Source organism: Triturus cristatus, chromosome 10, assembly GCF_964204655.1.
Source record: "Triturus cristatus chromosome 10, aTriCri1.1, whole genome shotgun sequence".
NCBI lineage: Eukaryota > Metazoa > Chordata > Amphibia > Caudata > Salamandridae > Triturus > Triturus cristatus.
This window is the reverse complement of record NC_140593.1, coordinates 272,731,306-272,751,436: the sequence shown is the minus strand read 5'-3', so window position 1 is coordinate 272,751,436 and position 20,131 is coordinate 272,731,306. Positions and strand designations below refer to the sequence as shown.

Genomic DNA, 20,131 nt, shown 5'->3' with positions numbered 1-20,131 from the left:
ACCTCACCTCGAGCCCCTCCTGTACAAGGTGTGGAAACGAAAGTGCAGATTTCTTCCACATGGAATGGTCCTCCCCAATTATAACTATACACTGGAATACCCTGGAAACTGAGCTCACAGAGGTACTGGGGTGGGAAGTCCCACATAATCCACTAAATATATTACTCGGGGTCACAGATGGATTAGACGGGTCGAGAGCTGATAAGACAGTCCTGGGCACTGCCCTGGTAGTAGCCAAGCGCGATATAGCAATGCTTGGAAAAAACCCTCCCCACCCAAGGTCTCTCAATGGCGCAGGGGGGTGACTGGTGCGCTATGCAGTAACTTCCTCTATACGAAGCCAGGGGCTGTCCGGCCAAACATCGCAAGGTGTGGGGTAAATGGCTAGACTTACCGAATTGACTATCGCCTGTGTTTCCCCAAGACCATTCCCGGGGCTGTTGGAGTACAAAGTCAAATGTATAATGTCACAAGTGTGCTTGCTTGCTGTAATACGGGCATCTCGGAAGACGAGGCTTCCGTGCCCTTCAAGATGGCGCCCATATCAGAGCAGCCAGAGAAGGAGGTCTGCTAACAGACCATGCTCACTTGACTTGGTTAGCTACCAATAGGGATACCAACACCAAAGTACTGAGATGGTTCTTAGCATTACAGCCCTTTTCATTTCAGACTATGCATATTCCGGGACGATTGCAAGGTAACGCGGACTACCTCTCCCGATTCCCTGTATCTGAATGGCCCGATCGTCCATCCCGAGGAGAAAGGCAGTGTAATACGGGCATCTCGGAAGACGAGGCTTCCGTGCCCTTCAAGATGGCGCCCAGGCAGAGCAGCCAGAGAAGGAGGTTAGCGTACTAGACACGCCGGCCGACGCGGGACTGACGTCGCGCGCCGGAACAAGAAGGGGAGAGACACCGAGACGAGGAGGAGAGGACGGGGAGAAAAAGGAGGGCAGAGGAGAGACGAGAAAGGACAGCGAAGCGCCGGAAGGTCGGGACAGCGAAGCGGCAGAAGGTCGGGACAGCGAAGCGGCGGAAGGTCGGGACCAGTGCCAGTCGGAAGAGCCGGGAGGCGAAAAGAACCAGTGGAGTTTGGAGTCGGAAGAGCCGAAGGGGCAGGGACCCCAGCCTACATCGCCTCTGTATCCGGTCGTCCCCAGGAGAAGCAGGACGCTGAGATACCCCACGCTACGGTCCCAGAGGACCGTAGCTTCAGGCAAGTGCCCTTCCTTCACTTTTGGAAAAGGTTGGCGAGGAGGGGAGATAAGGGGGACGGCCTACCTAAGTTGGGCACTAGTTAGGACCGCTCTTTCCCCTCACGTCCCCATTCCCTCACAAAACGTGGTTATAGTCTGCTCCGGTGGAGGGTCAGCACAACATATATCTAAACTTAAGCATTAGAACTGACCGGTGGTTGTTTTGTGTTTCTTTGCTTTTCTTCTGGGGACACCAAGCAAATCAGGGAACCACCAAGGAGCTGAAGGGAAGCTACCTGAAGAAAGGAGACCTGTGGAGTGGCTACCGGACTTGTTATGTTTTGTTCCTTGTTCATTTCTGGACACCCTTGTACATTTAGACTGTGTCCCCGAGTTAAGACTGTTAAGTTCACCCTCAAATAAATTTACAAAGGTGTTACCACATCTTTGGTCCTCACAGCGCTCTGGGTTGGTACTGATTAAACTAAGAGAGGATTAGTTTCAGGTTCTGAGAGGTCAACTCACGACAGTGGTGTCAGAAGTGGGATAGTCGTCTGAGGCTTGAAGATGACACAACCCGTGACTCTTCGGGACATTATCACACAGCTGGTTGAGGTAGAATGGCTACAGGAAGCCCCGTTTTGCACTGAATCTATAGTCAGCCCCAGAGACAGTGAAAAGAAAACCCGTAGTGAGAAGAGATAGAGAAAACTACGCGTATGCCTGCCATGCTATGTCCTCATGTATGCTCTCTTCCCCAGATGATGGAAACACTCCTGCTCGGAGCTTTCGAACTGCTCAGAAAGATGACAGCACCTTGTTACAGGCCTGGAAGCAAGTACAGGAAGTCGACCACGACAAGGTAGGCCCTTATTTTTTTATAAAAAAAGGTCTGCTGTATAGGGCTACTGGAGGTCCTGGACAAAAGTCTGAACAATTGCTAATCCTGATTGCATTTCGAGAACAGGCGTTACAGTTGGCCCACAGCCAAACGGGAGGGGGTCACTATGGCCAAGAACTCACGTTAAAGTACCTGTTGGACCGGTTTTATTGACCAGGAGTGTATCAGGAGACCGCCAGATTCTGTGCAGCATGTCCCAAGTGTCAGTTGATAAATCCCTCCAGGGACTGAAAGGTACCACTGTATCCTTTGCCCATCATTGACATTCCCTTCTAGCGGGTGGGTATGGATTTAGTGGGACCACTAGTAAAATCAGCAAGGGGACACCAGTATATTTTGTTTTTGGTGGATTACGCCACCCGCTATCCCGAGGCCATTTCCCTCACCAGCATGACCACAATAGCCGTAGCCCAGGCTATGATCTCTTTCTTTTCACAAGTGGGTTTTTCTTTGGAAATCTTAACAGACCAGGGAACTCCTTTCATGGCTAAACTGATGAAGGAAATGTGTAAACTTTTAGGAGTACACCAAATCCGAACAGCAGTGTACCATCCCCAGACAGATGGTCTGGTGGAAAGGTACAACCGAACAATCAAGACCATCCTTAAAAAACTGATAGGAGCTAGCGCGCAACCAAGATGGCCGCGTAGGTGCGAAGCTCCCGAGGACCTCCGCGACCTCCTGAATTAATCCTGATTATATCCTGTCTTTGATGAGGGGACTGTGTCTGTGTACCCGAGCTGAGGCGGCACCCGTTTTCCGTTTTCGAATCGGACCCCGGACACTGGTGGGAGCACCGATCGAAGATTGCGGCCTTCTCCGCGCCGGCCCCCCGGATTGGAGTTGTGGGGCGATCCGGGGACAAAGCGAACAACAGCGGCGGGCAGGGCTGGGCGACTCGCGTACCCCGCGCTTTCACTTTCGCTTTTGCGCCCTCCTTGCCCTCAAGCGAGGTAGGGTTGCGGAGCGGGGTGCGGTGGTGTGGCCTTGTCCCGGTGCCCGGCTGACCCGCCGGCTGTGAGTTGTCCTGCGGTCCAGTGGTCACCCCCCCCCGGAACCCGTGAACTGGTTTATCGGCCCTTTCGAGGAGATTGGCACGACTTTGGGAGTGCGACATGTCCACAAAGCAAGATGGCGACCGGGCAAAGGTGAAATCGACCCGCCGCGGCCCGGCACATCAGTCAAACAGTATGGACCGCTACACCCTCCAGAAGGGATCCCCAGAGGCACAGCGTACATCCCCCGCGGGCCCGGCTGAGGCGTCTGCTCAGCCCGCGGATCTGACCCTCCGGGACGTCATGGGCGCCATTGCCGAGATGAAGGCCTCGGTGGACCAGCGCTTTGATACTCTGGCGCAGAAGATAGACTCGGCCCTGGTGGATGTGGGCCTGGTGAGAGCCGACCTGTCTAAAACAAATGACCGGGTCGATTCCCTGGCCCACACCACCTCGAGTCTCACTACAGACGTGGCGGCCCTTCAAAAGGAGGTGCACCGGCTTGGCCAGGCGAGCGCCATGATGGACCGTCGATTGGAGGACGCCGAGGGTCGGGCCCGGAGGAACAACGTTCGTATTGTCGGGGTGCCGGAGGGACGGGAGGAGGAGGCGGCAGATTTGTTTGTGGAAGACCTGATCCTCACCCATCTCCAGCCCCGGGGGCTGAGTAAACTTTTTGCGGTGGAACGTGCTCACAGGGTCCCTGGAGGAAGACCTAAGGTCGGAGCCCCGCCGCGGCCTCTCATTGCCCGGATTTTTAACTTTCGGGACAGAGACGCTATCCTGCAGACCTCCAGGCTACAGGGACCGGTCAAGCTCGATAATATGGACGTGAATTTCTACCCTGACTTTACTCCGACGGTCCAAAAGCAGAGACTGAGTTTTCTCGGAGTTAAACGTCGCCTACGGGACCTGAACCTTAAGTACTCAATGCTTTTTCCAGCTAAGCTGAGGGTGGAGGTGGATGGTCGCACGCACTTTTTTGACCGTCCCGAGGCGGCTGGGGACTGGTTGGATACTCTGCCTGGGGATCGGGGCCGGGGGGGTGGGGGGGGTGCGGTTGGCGGGGAGGGCTCGCCGGACCAGAACTGAGGGGTGAACAGTAGGCCTTGCTCTGGACAACATTTTGGTTACCATTCACTGATCGTGTATGTTCCCCTCCTATGGAGGTCGTACGGGGTCCATTGGGGGCTTTCCCTCCTCCTCTGGGGGACTAGTTAGTTTTTCATCTATGGGGCGACAGGCACACTGCACTTTGGGGGGGCTGTCTGGGCTCATGCAGGGGTGCAGGGAGGGGGGAGTTCTGTTGGGATGGGTGGGTGGGGGTGGAGTGTTGTTTGTTTGCACCGCAAGGCGAACCCTTTACTGTATTGTTGTTTTTGAGATGCTCTTTGGGGGACGATTGATGGCTTCCATGTATGATGGGGGGTAGGGATCTGACTGTGTTATCATGGAACGTTAACGGACTGGAGGATAGGATTAAGCGTGGTGTGGTCCTGCAGTATCTGAAACGAATTTCACCAGATGTGATCTTCCTGCAGGAGACACACCTTATAGGTAATTCCTTTCATGCCATGAATCGGAGAGGCTATCGCTTGGTGGCCCATTCGGGCTTCACCTCGGGCTCGCGGGGGGTGGGCATCATGATTAAGAACTCGCTCCCATTGGAGATTGATGAGGTGCGCCATGATGAGAGGGGACGTTACACTGTCTTGGTGGGTAGAGTGGAGGGCAGAGTGGTCGTTTTTGTATCAGTGTACGTTCCGCCGGGGTTGCAATCTACCACGTTTGCGGACCTGGGGCGCCTCCTCCTTGACCTCCCGGGTGGGCTTCTGGTAGTTGGGGGGGACTTCAATGCGGTGGCTTCTGGGTCTAAGGATCGTCATCCCCCCAGGGACCTCCCCCGGGCACAGGCGTGGCTGTCCGGCCTTTTAGATACACTAGGATTGGTGGATTGCTGGCGACTAAAGCATCCCGCGCAGCTGCAATACACCTTCCACTCGGGTGCCCATGGTAGCCTCTCGCGGCTTGATTATATCCTTGTTCCTGCGGCCTATGCTGGGAGAGTGGGAGAGGTGCGCCATTTGGCGCGGGGTATTTCAGATCACTCCCCACTACTGCTGCACTTTGATGTCTTCCCGAGGGGGGAGGGCAGGGTAGCCCCAATCAATGCCTGGTACCTGCGCGACCCCACTATTCGAGCCGAATTGATCAAATCCTTGCAGCGGTACTTTGAGGAGAATGTGGGGTCTGTCCCTTCGGCTATCTCCCTTTGGGAGGCTTTTAAGGTAGTTCTCAGGGGGGAGGCCCTCTCCTTTATCTCCCATGCCCGGAGGCGCGAGCGGGAGGAGGTAACCCGGGTGGAGGCCGAAATTACTGAACTAGAGGGTGACCTGGGGAGCGGGGTGACGGATGCCACATTGCATGTTCTACACCTCAAGCAGGCGGCCTATAGGGCCCTCGTCACGGAGGCGGCCAGGGGCCTCAGTAGAGAGCAACAGGGGCGACTGTATGATGTGGGTGATAAGGCTGGTAAATTGATAGCGTGGTTGGATAAAAAGGAGAGAGAGAGTCGTGTGGTTCCGTTGATCGAGAGGATGGATGGTGTATGTGTCACCGAGCCGGACGCCATTGTCTCCTGCTTCGCGGATTATTTCCGCGAGGTGTATTCCCCGGTTTCTCCCTGCTCGGAGGAGGATTCCCATGCCCTGCTTCGGGACATCGCGCTGCCCTCCCTTTCGGTGGAGGACAGGGATTCGCTGGACGCTCCTCCCACCTCGGACGAAATTGCCCTTGCTATCCGCTCGGTCGCATCTGGCAAGGCCATGGGCCCCAATGGCATTCCTATCGAGCTGTACAAGCTGCGACCGGATGTGCTGGCGCCCCACCTGCGCGCGATGTTCCTGGCGGCCCGCTCGCGGGGTTCCCTTCCGCCGGACCAGCGTCTGGCCACGATCGTGGTGATCCACAAGGAGGGGAGACCCCGTGAGCGGGTCACATCCTATAGGCCTATCTCGCTCCTGAACGCGGAGCCCAAAATCCTCGCCAAGGTGCTGGCCAACCGGCTGGTCGGCGTGGTGGGCGACTTGGTCCACCAAGACCAGTCCGGCTTCATACCCCATCGTAACACGGCCCTTAATCTGCGACGCTTGCACGGGGTGCTCGCGCGTGTCCCGTTCGTGCGGGAACCGGCCATCTTGGCGTCCTTGGACGCCACCATGGCGTTTGATACGCTTGAGTGGCCATACATTTGGGCGATGCTGGCGAAGTTTGGCTTCGGACCGGGCTTCATCAGCTGGGTCAAGTTGTTGTATTCCGGCCCATTGGCGCAGGTGGTGGTGAATGGACGAGTTTCGGCCCCATTCGCACTGGGACGGGGCACGCGACAGGGTTGCCCCCTGTCGCCTCTCCTGTTTGCACTGGCCCTGGAGCCCCTGGCGGAGTGGCTGCGGTGGCACCCTTCCATCCGTGGTCTCCGCTGGACCCCCGAGCATGAGGACCGTGTGTCCCTCTACGCTGATGATATCCTTCTATATCTCGCCTCCCCGCGTAAATCACTGATCGTCCTAGTTGATGTTTTGCGCTCATTCGGTCGCAACTCAGGCCTCGTCATCAACTGGGCGAAATCCTGTGTATATGTGCTTGCCGGGGAGGCTCCGGTCCTACCACGGGACTGTCCGATCCAGATTGCCTCCCAGGGGTTTCGGTACCTGGGTATATATATTACTCTGGACCCGGAGGCCCGCTACGAGCGGAATTTGCTGCCCCCCCTCCAGCGCTTGAAGGAGGATGTGGTGCGTTGGCGGCGTCTGCCGCTTTCGCCGCTCGGCCGAGCGGCCTTGTTTAAGATGATGTCGTTGCCGCGCTTTCTGTACGCTCTCCAGAACACTATGGATTTGGTCCCGGCGCGCTACTTCCGAGAGGTGGAGAGTTTGCAGCGTCGCCTGTTCTGGGACGGGAGGCCACGTATTGCCTTGGCTAAATTGACGCTCCCGTGGTACGATGGGGGGGTTGCCCTCCCGGATATTAAACGGTATTACTGGGCCTCCCAGCTAGCTGCGATTAATCATGGCCTTTACGGGCCCGCCCTGAACCCGGCATTTGAAATGGACAAGATGCTCCTGCCCGGTGGCGACTACAATCGAGCGCTCTACTCTGGCGCGCCGGACCCTCGCCTGACGGGACCGACGCGTGTCATGGTGCGTGTATGGCACGCGGCTAACGCAGCTATGGGGTGGAAGGACCGTTTGACCCGGGCGTCACCGCTATATGCGTCGGCGAGGTTGGGCTCCCTGTGGACCTCGAAGGGCTTCGAGAAGTGGGACACGATCGGCATCAGCACAGTGGGAGATCTTTGGACGAGGGGGGGATTCAAAACTTTCGAGACGCTGCAGACGGAGTTTCAGTTGCAAGGCAGTGAGTACTTCCGGTACTTACAAGTCCGCCACGCGCTGGGCTCCGTCTTCCCGGATGTCGCGTCCATTCCGGAGTCTTCCCCCCTGGAGGACAGAGTGCTGGATGGCCATGTCCCAGACAGCACGATCTCCCTTATATATAAAAAACTGATCAACGACCGATCGGGCCTGCTGACTGGCCTCCGCGAGGCCTGGGTTACCGATGGGCTGGAGTTGGACGACGAGGACTGGATGTCCGCGGTGGCCTCTCCGAAGGAGGTGGCCATCCCGGCTCGCCTTCGCTTCGTCCAGCTTAAGATCCTCCACCGGGTTTACGTGACGGGGCCAAGGCTTCTACGTATGGGCTTTGCTGAGGATGGACTGTGTAAGCGTGGCTGTGGTGCTTTGGCAACTTTCTTGCATATTCTGTGGGAATGCCCAAGGGTGAAGCGATTCTGGCGTGGTGTGCACGAGGTCCTGCGAGTGGTTACGCGTGTCGTGCTGTTGCCTGAAGCGAGGAGATGCTTGCTGAATGTGTGGGAGCCAACTGACTACTCGGTTCCGCAGACGCGGTGGGTGACTCTGGGATACATGATAGCTAAGCGTGACATTGCTCAATTGTGGGGATCCCAGAGGCCTCCGGCGGTGTCGGCCTGGACAGAACACATGGATTGGTGTATGTTTCGTGAAAAGGTGGTGTATGTTGCGAGGGGTAAGCCTGGGGCGTGGGTGAAAATCTGGGGCCCCTGGAACGCCTATCGCGGGGGTATTTGCGAGCCGCCGCTGCTGCCGGCCGCCTCACCAGCCCCGTCCCCCTAGCCGACCCCCTCCCCCAGCCATGGGCACGTGGTTCCCCAGTCCCTGATCTGTTCTCATTCCCCTCTTCAGAGTTTGGCGATTGGTTGGGGTCCCCCCCCTTAAGGAGCGCGTGCTGTCACTTGGGATTGCGGGTTGCCTTGCGGGTGTGGTTGTTTTTGTGTTGTTGTGTTTTGATAAAAGGAAACCGTATTGTGGGTTTGGAGTTATGTGGCCTGCACTACTGATATCTCCTGATTTACCCTTTTTGCACCGCCAAGAGATTTTTCTGTATGTATGTCATATGCTTCTGCCACTCTAGCGGCCGGCCAGACGGTTGTAGGCCCATACTTGTAACTATTTGAGATTGCAATAAACGGTTTCAAAAAAAAAAAAAAAAAAAAAAAAAAACTGATAGGAGACACAGGAAAAGATTGGGATCGAAAACTGGCCCTGGTGCTCTTTGCCATCAGAACACATGAGCAAAAGTCCACAGGATTCAGTCCTTTTGAACTCCTGTTTGGACGCAAACCTCACACTTTGCTAGAGATGGCCGCTGAGCAGTGGACTGAAGAGGAGGATGAAGGGAAACCCCTTTTGGGATATGTGCAAACATTGAAGGAAACCTTAGCTACTTTATGGGACACGGCGCATCAGAATATGGATAAAGCCCAAGCTGACCAAAAAGAACAGTATGACCGTACCAGCCGAATGAGGGAATTAAAGATAGGGGAGAAAGTACTGATTCTTTTACCCTCTTCGGAAAAGAAGCTATTAGCAACTTGGCAAGGACTGTATACCGTGACCCAGAGGGTCACTCCCGTCTCATACCGAGTTGCTGTACCCCATACCAATAGTCTCGGACAAACTTATCATATAAACCTCTTGAAGAAATGGGAGGAGAGGGAGACCCATATTGGGGAAGGAATACATCCCGTATGCCACGTACCTATCAACAAACCGCTAGACATACACATGGAACTTGAAAGAGAGCTCAAGAAGGAGAGACCCCAGCTGGGATCCCAGCTCTCCCTCGACCAACAAGTAAAATTGGAACGATTGTTGGATCGATACCCAGGGCTGAGTTCTGGTGACCCAGGCCGAACCTCTTTAGTGGCGCATGACATTATTACTCAAGAAGGGCAACTGGTGAACCTGAAAACCATATAGGATACCAGAGGCTAGAAGACAAGCTGTAGAAATGGAGGTAGAAGCTATGCTCAAAGCTGACATAATTGAACCTTCTCACAGTCAGTGGCGCTCGCCCATCGTGTTAGTGCCCAAACTGGATGGAAGCCTTCGCTTTTGCATAGACTTTCGCCATGTGAATGCTCACTCCAAATTTGACAACTACCCAATGCCACGTGTGGACGAATTGATTGAGAGGTTAGGCGAAGCTAGAGTCATGTCCACCATTGATTTGACTAAAGGATATTGGCAGATTCCTTTAACAAAATCAGCCAAAGAGAAGACAGCTTTTTCAACACCGTCAGGACTATACCAGTTCAAGGTAATGCCGTTTGGTCTCCACGGAGCACTGGCAACCTTTCAAAGGCTTATGGATGTCCTGTTACGCGCACACCAGGGATATGCTGTCGCCTACTTGGACGACATAGTGGTATATAGCCTGGATTGGGAAACACACTTAGCTCATCTCAATAACATCTTTGATACCTTGAGACAAGCCGGTCTTACTCTAAATCCAAAAAAATCCACCCTTGGAACAAACCAGATAGAGTACCTGGGGTACACCATCAGGGAAGGTACGATTTTACCACAACTTAACAAACTAGAAGCTACTCGGAAGATTCCCAGGCCCACTAGCAGGAAAGAGATAAGAGCCTTTCTGGGGCTATTAGGGTACTATCGCAGGTTTATTCCTCAGTTTTCCGAGCTTGCTAGTCCTCTCACAGACTTGCTTAGACACAAGACTACAAAGGGCAAAATAGAGTGGGGTAGAAGACAGGAAGACAGCTTTGGTTCCCTAAAGACAGTTCTATGTAACGACCCAGTCCTAACCTGTCCTGACTTTAGAAAGTCGTTTGTGTTACAAACAGATGCTCCTGATAGAGGCTTAGGAGCTGTACTATCCCAACCTGATGCACAGGGACTCCTACGACCCGTGTTATTCCTGAGTCGGAAATTGTTCCCAAGGGAAACCCGATATGCTACAATGGAGAAAGAATGCCTAGCTATTAAGTGGGCTATGGAGTCATCACAATATTACCTGTTGGGGCGAACTTCTTTCTGCTAACAGACCATGCTCCCTTGACTTGGTTAGCTATCAATAAGGATACCAACACCCAAGTACTGAGATGGTTCTTAGCATTACAGCCCTTTTCATTTCAGACTATGCATATTCCGGGACGATTGCAAGGTAACGCGGACTACCTCTCCCGATTCCCTGTATCTGAATGGCCCGATCGTCCATCCCGAGGAGAAAGGCAGTGTAATACGGGCATCTCGGAAGACGAGGCTTCCGTGCCCTTCAAGATGGCGCCCAGATCACAGCAGCCAGAGAAGGAGGTTAGCGTACTAGACACGCCGGCCGACGCGGGACTGACGTCGCGCGCCGGAACAAGAGGGGGAGAGACACCGAGGCGAGGAGGAGAGGACGGGGAGAAAAAGGAGGGCAGAGGAGAGACGCGAAAGGACAGCGAAGTGGCGGAAGGTCGGGACACCAAAGCGGCGGAAGGTCAGGACAGCGAAGCGGCGGAAGTCGGGACCAGTGCCAGTCGGTAGAGCCGGGAGGCGAAAGGAACCGGTGGAGTTTGGAGTCGGAAGAGCCGAAGTGGCAGGGCCCCCAGCCTACATCGCCTCTGTATCCGGACATCCCCAGAAGCAGGACACCGAGATACCCCACGCTACGGTCCCAGAGGACCGTAGCTTCAGGCAAGTGCCCTTCCTTCACTTTTGGAAAAGGTTGGCGGGGAGGGGAGATAAGGGGGGATGGCCTACCTAAGTTGGGCACTAGTTAGGACCGCTCTTTCCCCTCACGTCCCCATTCCTTCACAAAACGTGGTTATAGTCTGCTCCGGTGGAGGGTCAGCACAACATATATCTAAAATTAAGCATTAGAACTGACCGGTGGTTGTTTTGTGTTTCTTTGCTTTTCTTCTGGGGACACCAAGCAAATCAGGGAACCACCAAGGAGCTGAAGGGAAGCTACCTGAAGAAAGGAGACCTGTGGAGTGGCTACCGGACTTGTTATGTTTTGTTCCTTGTTCGTTTCTGGACACCCTTGTACATTTAGACTGTTTCCCCGAGTTAAGACTGTTAAGTTCACCCTCAAATAAATTTACAAAGCTGTTACCACATCTTTGGTCCTCACAGCGCTCTGGGTTGGTACTGATTAAACTAAGAGAGGATTAGTTTCAGGTTCTGAGAGGTCAACTCACGACAGTGGTGTCAGAAGTGGGATAGTCGTCTGAGGCTTGAAGATGACACAACCCGTGACTCTCCGGGACATTATCACACAGCTGGTTGAGGTAGAATGGCTACAGGAAGCCCCGTTTTGCACTGAATCTATAGTCAGCCCCAGAGACAGGGAAAAGAAAACCCGTAGTGAGAAGAGATAGAGAAAACTACGCGTATGCCTGCCATGCTATGTCCTCATGTATGCTCTCTTCCCCAGACGATGGAAACACTCCTGCTCGGAGCTTTCGAACTGCTCAGAAAGATGACAGCACCTTGTTACAGGCCTGGAAGCAAGTACAGGAAGTCGACCACGACAAGGTAGGCCCTTATTTTTTTATAAAAAAAGGTCTGCTGTATAGGGCTACTGGAGGTCCTGGACAAAAGTCTGAACAATTGCTAATCCTGATTGCATTTCGAGAACAGGCGTTACAGTTGGCCCACAGCCAAACGGGAGGGGGTCACTATGGCCAAGAACTCACGTTAAAGTACCTGTTGGACCGGTTTTATTGGCCAGGAGTGTATCAGGAGACCGCCAGATTCTGTGCAGCATGTCCCAAGTGTCAGTTGATAAATCCCTCCAGGGACTGAAAGGTACCACTGTATCCTTTGCCCATCATTGACATTCCCTTCCAGTGGGTGGGTATGGATTTAGTGGGACCACTAGTAAAATCAGCAAGGGGACACCAGTATATTTTGGTTTTGGTGGATTACGCCACCCGCTATCCCGAGGCCATTTCCCTCACCAGCATGACCACAATAGCCGTAGCCCAGGCTATGATCTCTTTCTTTTCACGAGTGGGTTTTCCTTTGGAAATCTTAACAGACCAGGGAACTCCTTTCATGGCTAAACTGATGAAGGAAATGTGTAAACTTTTAGGAGTACACCAAATCCGAACAGCAGTGTACCATCCCCAGACAGACGGTCTGGTGGAAAGGTACAACCGAACAATCAAGACCATCCTTAAAAAACTGATAGGAGACACAGGAAAAGATTGGGATCGAAAACTGGCCCTGGTGCTCTTTGCCATCAGAACACATGAGCAAAAGTCCACAGGATTCAGTCCTTTTGAACTCCTGTTTGGACGCAAACCTCACACTTTGCTAGAGATGGCCGCTGAGCAGTGGACTGAAGAGGAGGATGAAGGGAAACCCCTTTTGGGATATGTGCAAACATTGAAGGAAACCTTAGCTACTTTATGGGACACGGCACATCAGAATATGGATAAAGCCCAAGCTGACCAAAAAGAACAGTATGACCGTACCAGCCGAATGAGGGAATTAAAGATAGGGGAGAAAGTACTGATTCTTTTACCCTCTTCGGAAAAGAAGCTATTAGCAACTTGGCAAGGACCGTATACCGTGACCCAGAGGGTCACTCCCGTCTCATACCGAGTTGCTGTACCCCATACCAATAGTCTCGGACAAACTTATCATATAAACCTCTTGAAGAAATGGGAGGAGAGGGAGACCCATATTGGGGAAGGGGAAGGAATACATCCCGTATGCCACGTACCTATCAACAAACCGCTAGACATACACATGGAACTTGAAAGAGAGCTCAAGAAGGAGAGACCCCAGCTGGGATCCCAGCTCTCCCTCGACCAACAAGTAAAATTGGAACGATTGTTGGATCGATACCCAGGGCTGAGTTCTGGTAACCCAGGCCGAACCTCTTTAGTGGCTCATGACATTATTACTCAAGAAGGGCAAGTGGTGAACCTGAAAACCATATAGGATACCAGAGGCTAGGAGACAAGCTGTAGAAATGGAGGTAGAAGCTATGCTCAAAGCTGACATAATTGAACCTTCTCACAGTCAGTGGCGCTCGCCCATCGTGTTAGTGCCCAAACTGGATGGAAGCCTTCGCTTTTGCATAGACTTTCGCCATGTGAATGCTCACTCCAAATTTGACAACTACCCAATGCCACGTGTGGACGAATTGATTGAGAGGTTAGGCGAAGCTAGAGTCATGTCCACCATTGATTTGACTAAAGGATATTGGCAGATTCCTTTAACAAAATCAGCCAAAGAGAAGACAGCTTTTTCAACACCGTCAGGACTATACCAGTTCAAGGTAATGCCGTTTGGTCTCCACGGAGCACTGGCAACCTTTCAAAGGCTTATGGATGTCCTGTTACGCGCACACCAGGGATATGCTGTCGCCTACTTGGACGACATAGTGGTATATAGCCTGGATTGGGAAACACACTTAGCTCATCTCAATAACATCTTTGATACCTTGAGACAAGCCGGTCTTACTCTAAATCCAAAAAAAAACACCCTTGGAACAAACCAGATAGAGTACCTGGGGTACACCATCAGGGAAGGTACGATTTTACCACAACTTAACAAACTAGAAGCTACTCAGAAGATTCCCAGGCCCACTAGCAGGAAAGAGATAAGAGCCTTTCTGGGGCTAGTAGGGTACTATCGCAGGTTTATTCCTCAGTTTTCCGAGCTTGCTAGTCCTCTCACAGACTTGCTTAGACACAAGACTACAAAGGGCAAAATAGAGTGGGGTAGAAGACAGGAAGACAGCTTTGGTTCCCTAAAGACAGTTCTATGTAACGACCCAGTCCTAACCTGTCCTGACTTTAGAAAGTCGTTTGTGTTACAAACAGATGCTCCTGATAGAGGCTTAGGAGCTGTACTATCCCAACCCGATGCACAGGGACTCCTACGACCCGTGTTATTCCTGAGTCGGAAATTGTTCCCAAGGGAAACCCGATATGCTACAATGGAGAAAGAATGCCTAGCTATTAAGTGGGCTATGGAGTCATTACAATATTACCTGTTGGGGCGAACTTTCTTTCTGCTAACAGACCATGCTCCCTTGACATGGTTAGCTATCAATAAGGATACCAACACCCAAGTACTGAGATGGTTCTTAGCATTACAGCCCTTTTCATTTCAGACTATGCATATTCCGGGACGATTGCAAGGTAACGCGGACTACCTCTCCCGATTCCCTGTATCTGAATGGCCCGATCGTCCATCCCGAGGAGAAAGGCAGTGTAATACGGGCATCTCGGAAGACGAGGCTTCCGTGCCCTTCAAGATGGCGCCCAGATCAGAGCAGCCAGAGAAGGAGGTTAGCGTACTAGACACGCCGGCCGACGCGGGACTGACGTCGCGCGCCGGAACAAGAGGGGGAGAGACACCGAGGCGAGGAGGAGAGGACGGGGAGAAAAAGGAGGGCAGAGGAGAGACGCGAAAGGACAGCGAAGCGGCGGAAGGTCGGGAGACCAAAGCGGCGGAAGGTCGGGACAGCGAAGCGGCGGAAGTCGGGACCAGTGCCAGTCGGTAGAGCCGGGAGGCGAAAAGAACCGGTGGAGTTTGGAGTCGGAAGAGCCGAAGTGGCAGGGGCCCCCAGCCTACATCGCCTCTGTATCCGGACATCCCCAGAAGCAGGACGCCGAGATACCCCACGCTACGGTCCCAGAGGACCGTAGCTTCAGGCAAGTGCCCTTCCTTCACTTTTGGAAAAGGTTGGCGGGGAGGGGAGATAAGGGGGGATGGCCTACCTAAGTTGGGCACTAGTTAGGACTGCTCTTTCCCCTCACGTCCCCATTCCCTCACAAAACGTGGTTATAGTCTGCTCCGGTGGAGGGTCAGCACAACATATATCTAAAATTAAGCATTAGAACTGACCGGTGGTTGTTTTGTGTTTCTTTGCTTTTCTTCTGGGGACACCAAGCAAATCAGGGAACCACCAAGGAGCTGAAGGGAAGCTAACCGAAGAAAGGAGACCTGTGGAGTGGCTACCGGACTTGTTATGTTTTGTTCCTTGTTCGTTTCTGGACACCCTTGTACATTTAGACTGTGTCCCCGAGTTAAGACTGTTAAGTTCACCCTCAAATAAATTTACAAAGGTGTTACCACATCTTTGGTCCTCACAGCGCTCTGGGTTGGTACTGATTAAACTAAGAGAGGATTAGTTTCAGGTTCTGAGAGGTCAACTCACGACACTTACAAAACATCGAATGTTGTGGTGCTGAGACTCTTGCTGTGCTGTTTGTAACATGTATTCACCTTGTTTTTCAAAAAAATCAATAAAATTGTTGATTAAAAAAAAGTGAATTGGACAAAAACACCTATCTATTCCCGACTGACTAGGCAACAGTTGTGGACCCCTACATCTTCCAAACCAAGGGATGGCATAGAATATGCGTTTCTTTAAGTATCTGGTGCTGCATAGACTTCTTCATATTGCTCATGGGCAGAAATGATGATGCTCCTGATACTTCTGCATTTTATGTCAATCTACCAAATGGCCTCATAGATCTTTCTTCAAAGACTTAGATTCACTCATAGCACATCTGTTTTGGGGGCAGGTAGGCATCCCTTGGTAAATGGCATCTGTTGGTAACAGAGAAGGGCCGTGGTGCAAAAGACTTTGAGTCCTATTTTTTATTGGCCCATTTTCAGTGGAGGACAGTGGCTGGGGTAGACTCACGTACATGAGACTGAGAAGACATGGAAAAAGTAGAAGAGGGAACTCTGGCTAATCTAGTCAAGGACCACACAATTAAATGCAATGAAGTCTCTTGTCTGCTGTAGAGAGCACTGCAATACCGGAAAGCAACAAGATGAAAGACCAAGAAATGACAACCATATGTGCCAGCTATGCCACAGGTGGGCTTGCTGAGACCCCAAATGTCCTTCAATGTTCGTCAGATGACGGAATGCTCAGGCATTTTTTATAGAAATAATAGAGGACTGTTTCTTAGGTAATATCATTAACTAACCTCACAGAAAGAAAAGTGTTCCATGCAGTATAGTTCTTGTTCTACAATACTTTGACACATGTCCTATGAGTTGGTTCATGAAGGAGGAGCTGTGTGTTTCTTGCATGGACCATTGTCGTTTTCCTTATGTTAGCCTAATTGTGCATGTTGTAGTCTGCTTATATTTTGCACATGTTACTACATAACACACTTTCCTTTGTCCCACATTGTATTTTCACACAGACCCTGCACATGTTTTCGTATTTTATTCTTTTCCTGGGATTTAGTCAGAATACCGTAGACAAGGTCAAACACATTTCCCTTTGTTCCTCTCACTGGTGAAAAACTAGCACCTAGTGCTAACAAGAAAATGCAGCTGCTGTTTGTGGACACACATATCTTGAAATATAACTAAGGACAGGAGGTTCTGAAAAAACACACTGAGAGAAGGTCTTGAAGCAAGAGAGCTGTGCCAGCTGAGATGTAGAACATCCACCTATGCATGCTAGGGTACGTGGTCCACCATTAATCCCAGAGATCTAATCATATAGCTTCAGTAGTAGGGGGGTTATTTAGACTAATCTGTCTAATAACATGGCAGGGCTTTTTATGGTATATGGGGGCATATGCATCAACATTAGCATTTGCGATTCCTTATTAGCGAAAAATAAGGAATCGCTAATAAGGAATAGCAAAAGGCTATGCATGTAGGAATCGCTATTCAAATAGCGATTCCTTAACATTCCTTATTACCGAATCGGTAATACCGAATCGGTAATAAGGAATACCTACCCATTCATTCCTATGGGCTTGGAGGCCCATAGGAATGAATGTAAAGCCATTCTGTATTAGCGATTCGGTATTACCGAATCGCTAATAGCTGGAGCACTTTCAAGGGTGCCAGGGTGTCAAAATGACACCCTGTTGCACCCCTGAAAATGATATGTGCACATATGTTGCACACACACATGCTCTAAGGGCATGTGTGTGCGCAACATGACACTTTGAAAAATGCACAAAAGTGCATTTTTCAAAGTTTTTGCAAATTACCATGCAGTTCATCTTCATGGTAATTTGCTCCCCTTATTAGCGAAATCGCTAATTTTTTAACTTTGATGCATTGCATTTAAGGAATCTCACTTTGGGATTCCTTAAATGCAATCGCTATTTAAGGAATCGGTATTTAAGGAATCCCTATTTAAAGAATCGGTATTTAAGGATTCCTTAAATACCGATTTCTGCTTTTGGGTTGATGCATTGGGATTGGGTATTTTTTACTTAATACCGGGAGCTAATAAGGAATCGGTATTTTACCGACTGGATTTTGGCTTGATGCATAAGGGTGATGGTTTGTTAACCAAGCTGATGATATTTTTAAAAGGCATTTGTTGTTTAATTGTGGCGTAAGTACTGCAGCTTACAGCGCAATAGTTTAAATAAACATTGTAAACTTCCTTTGTGTCTCTTTTTTAATCTTATTTTGGATAAGTATGAGTGAGAGAGCGGAAGAGTGTGTATTGTTACAGCGATCCCTGAGAGAGTCGAGAGTGTTGAGTTCTGGGGTGCCAAATCACTTGTTTCTCTGTAAAGGTTAAGAGGGTTTGTGAGGCACTATAGCTAGTCGGACTCGGGCTCATAGATACTGAGGTGGTGTGGTGACTCAGTCCTTACATGCTGCAACAGAGGTAGAGCTACAACTCCATAAAGTAACTCAGCTCTTACTTACACTGAGTGAGGTCGTAGACAGGTAAACTGGTTCTTTAAAGCTGTAACTTGACATGGCCTGCTTACGATTTAAATGAAAAGTAGGCTTATGGATAGATTTTGATGGTCAGGATTAGGATGAAGCCCTGAGATATGCACACAGGGCTATAAAGAAATTCTTGATTACATACATCCAATCCAATTAACTACATGGGGTACGACCACGAAACACATTAGTATGTTCTTTGCAATGGATGTCTTGATGTGCCTCCGAAGCGCACTGGTTGACACAGAGTATTTCCATAAGGTGTGCGGGTATACTAGCCTGACTCGCTACTGGGGGAGGAGGTCACAAGGCAGCTGGGACAACATGTGGTAGAAACAATTTGCAGGTGCTGGACTGTTGTTAGCTAGGACTGTTTCCATGCCCACAATGAAACAGCATTCTTGATCTAGCTCTGTTACTGACACAAAGGGCCAGAGCTATCTCATGGAAGTTGCCTGGGGCTCCCTAAATCCAGCAGTGGTGCAATGCAGCCTGGATATTGTCAGAGGGCTGTTTATTGCACTAAACAGAGGAGAAAGGAGAGGCAAACAGACACCTCATAGGTTTGTTGTGGTATGATGTGCTGTAGGCCTCTGAGGCAAGACAAAGCCTACTAGATAAGTAAGGACAACATCTGCAATTACTGATTATGTCTGCAAAGACTAGATAGGAAATTGACACGACTACTAGTCACCATTGTAGATGAGGAAATGAGCATTGGTTTAGTCACACACTCCAGGTTTATATTTGACTGTTTAATGTTGTGTATTTTTTCAAGTGTTTCGTCCATGAGATTATGTGTTATGTATGTGTTTTTATACTTCAAGTGATATTAAACTGATTGTATGACTGTCTTACTGCATTGTACAGTGCAAGGTTCATTGATGTGACACAGTCATGGTTCAATCGTGTGATTTGGGGATAAACTAATGCCGACTCAGAAAGAAGTGGCGACTTGTTTGTAATTCTTGCTTTCCCTTTTCTTAATTAATTAATCAAGGAATTGGACATGCCACATATTCAAAGAAAAGATAACTTTGCTGGTCAAGCCAAATTAACTAGCAGCAGGACGCTTCTAGACTCCAATTGGCAGCTTCAAACCCACACGATCTGACAGTTATACAGTGTGTACTCCTAAACCAGCAACTATTGTAAAGAGTGCAACAGTTTCATATCCTTTATTCTCCAATGCCTCGTATACAATCCAGCCTTAACTACTACCTTGCACATCACAACAAAATACATTCACCACCAGGATACATATTACGGATGTTGGCTTTGTCAATTTTTATCTTTCTTACCTCTGTCCATAATCATGTCATCTGTCATCCCAAAGGTGTTGTGCAGAATGTTCCTGAACTTGTTACGGTCTAAGCCACTTCGAGAGAGCCTTCCGCTCCCACTTCCCACAAGCGCCTGAAAGAGTTTCATGAGGGATTCTATTTCACTTTTATTGACTGGAAAAAAGATCATATGAGTTCAAATGTTAAAAACTAACATAGAGAAAGACAAATATAAATCTGAAATTTATGTTTCATTTTAGAAATACTTTTGAAGCTACAGAGTTAAAGGCTAAAGAACCTATCCCTAGCAACAACTAAGGTGAGACCTGTGCCACATAGTGCACTACTAATTGAACTGTAGGGCAAAGTAGTACCAAATTATGCATCTGGATTGGCTGACGTATGTGGAATGGAAAATGCTTGTTGTACAGCACCAAGAACAGGCAATGTAATTTATGCGCTGTGGTCATCTATTATTACATTTTCACACTCACAGACTTGATTCAAATAAACCTCAACGCTTTAAAAAGTGTATATATTCAGTTTAAGAAATCTAAATTCATACATTCAGCTGGTAAGAAACAAAACATTACTCTCCAACAGCAACTATATGTGTCTTGCACTAAAACACAAGAGACATATGGTTTTCAATACTGCTCTACATAAATTCTCTC

The 20,131-nt window shown here is 50.2% G+C and overlaps 1 protein-coding gene across 3 annotated transcripts in view; it reads right to left on the bottom strand.

The window, feature by feature from the left end:
• Nucleotides 1-20,131, bottom strand: part of CLXN (calaxin) — a 253,819-nt gene that overhangs the window by 174,568 nt on the left and 59,120 nt on the right. For all 3 annotated transcript variants that reach the window (XM_085631055.1, XM_085631056.1, XM_085631057.1), the window contains one exon: nt 19,476-19,631. In XM_085631055.1, the coding sequence (XP_085487181.1) occupies nt 19,476-19,631 (156 nt within the window). The remainder of the gene's footprint in view (nt 1-19,475; nt 19,632-20,131) is intronic.